Below are 1096 nucleotides of genomic sequence, written 5' to 3' on the forward strand. Positions count from 1 at the left end.
ATGCACACGTAAAATTTGCTACATTTTAGACAAACTCTTCATAGGTGAATTTACTTTCATTCAGTTTAACATATCAGTACCGACACGTGTCCCATCTGTATTACACTCAGATAATATCAGACTGAAAGTATGCTGATCTATTCTAGACCCAAACCACCGCCCATTCCATTCTTCATCATAAAAGTCCAAAGTACAAGACAGAGAAGAGCTTTATGGTAACAGATAAAACAGAGCACAGTGAGGACTCAGCCGGGCACTAAACACTACTGAGATCTCGACTTCTCACTCAAAACATGTACAATCAAGGTCCATCAATTGGAAGAATAGAGCCCATCAACATAGTCAACAGACCTCCGATAGACCAGAATGCATCCGAGAAATCAGGAATACGACAATTTCATCCACCACCGTACCAGGAGTACCCTGCGTACCCTAATGTGAGATATCTTCCTCCAGGGAGTTATCCGGCACCATACGGCTATCCGGCCCAGCACTACAGAGCTCCAGGAGGCCCTCAGGCTCCCTATCCATCAGCGTATCATCAGGGACACCTTCCAGGTCATCCCGGGATCACCGTTCAGCCCACCGTGTTCACGACCCCCACGCCACCGATCAATCCAAAACCAGATTACATGTGTTACTCCGTCTTTACCCTGCTGTGCTGCTGTTTACCTCTGGGTGTTGCTGCTGTTGTCTATTCGGCCGCTGTAAGTGTTAGCGTACGTGTGTTTGTGTCTGGACATGTGTGTTGCAGGTGTGTGTGTAAACACTATGTGTCTTTTTAAGGGTCATAACATTCACATGTTAAATATTTAAACAGGGAATTATTCTGAAGGTCAGTGGATTTATTCAGAGCTCTGTGTAGTAAATTCATCTCTTTTTATGAAGATGATGTAGGATGTGAGCTAACCTGTAAGTGGATGTGCTTCGTGTTTGTTCACAGACTCGTGACGCTAACAGTTCCGGGCAGAGAGAAGCGGCCGAGAGAAGCTCCAGGACGGCCTTGATCCTGAACAACACAGCTCTCGGCTTCGGCATCACAGTTTATGCGGTGGCCATCCTATGTTTTTTTCTTATTAATGCCAATGTCTGGTAA

General features: G+C 45.5%; 1 protein-coding gene across 1 annotated transcript; it reads left to right on the plus strand.

Annotated features, from left to right (window-relative positions):
- The first annotated feature begins 293 nt into the window (after nt 1-293).
- LOC130571666 (proline rich transmembrane protein 1B-like) lies at nt 294-1096 on the plus strand. The gene is made up of 2 exons (XM_057362787.1): nt 294-707; nt 944-1096. The coding sequence occupies exons 1-2, from the start codon at nt 294-296 to the stop codon at nt 1094-1096; spliced, it is 567 nt and encodes a 188-aa protein (XP_057218770.1).

This window comes from Triplophysa rosa, linkage group LG20 (assembly GCF_024868665.1).
Source record: "Triplophysa rosa linkage group LG20, Trosa_1v2, whole genome shotgun sequence".
NCBI classification, from domain to species: domain Eukaryota; kingdom Metazoa; phylum Chordata; class Actinopteri; order Cypriniformes; family Nemacheilidae; genus Triplophysa; species Triplophysa rosa.

Coding starts and splice junctions, on each gene's coding strand:
- LOC130571666 (XM_057362787.1), top strand. CDS start 294: ATGTACAATCAAGGTCCATCAATTGGAAGAATAGAGCCCATCAACATA. Junction 708..943: donor CTGTTGTCTATTCGGCCGCT/GTAAGTGTTAGC, acceptor GTTTGTTCACAG/ACTCGTGACGCTAACAGTTC.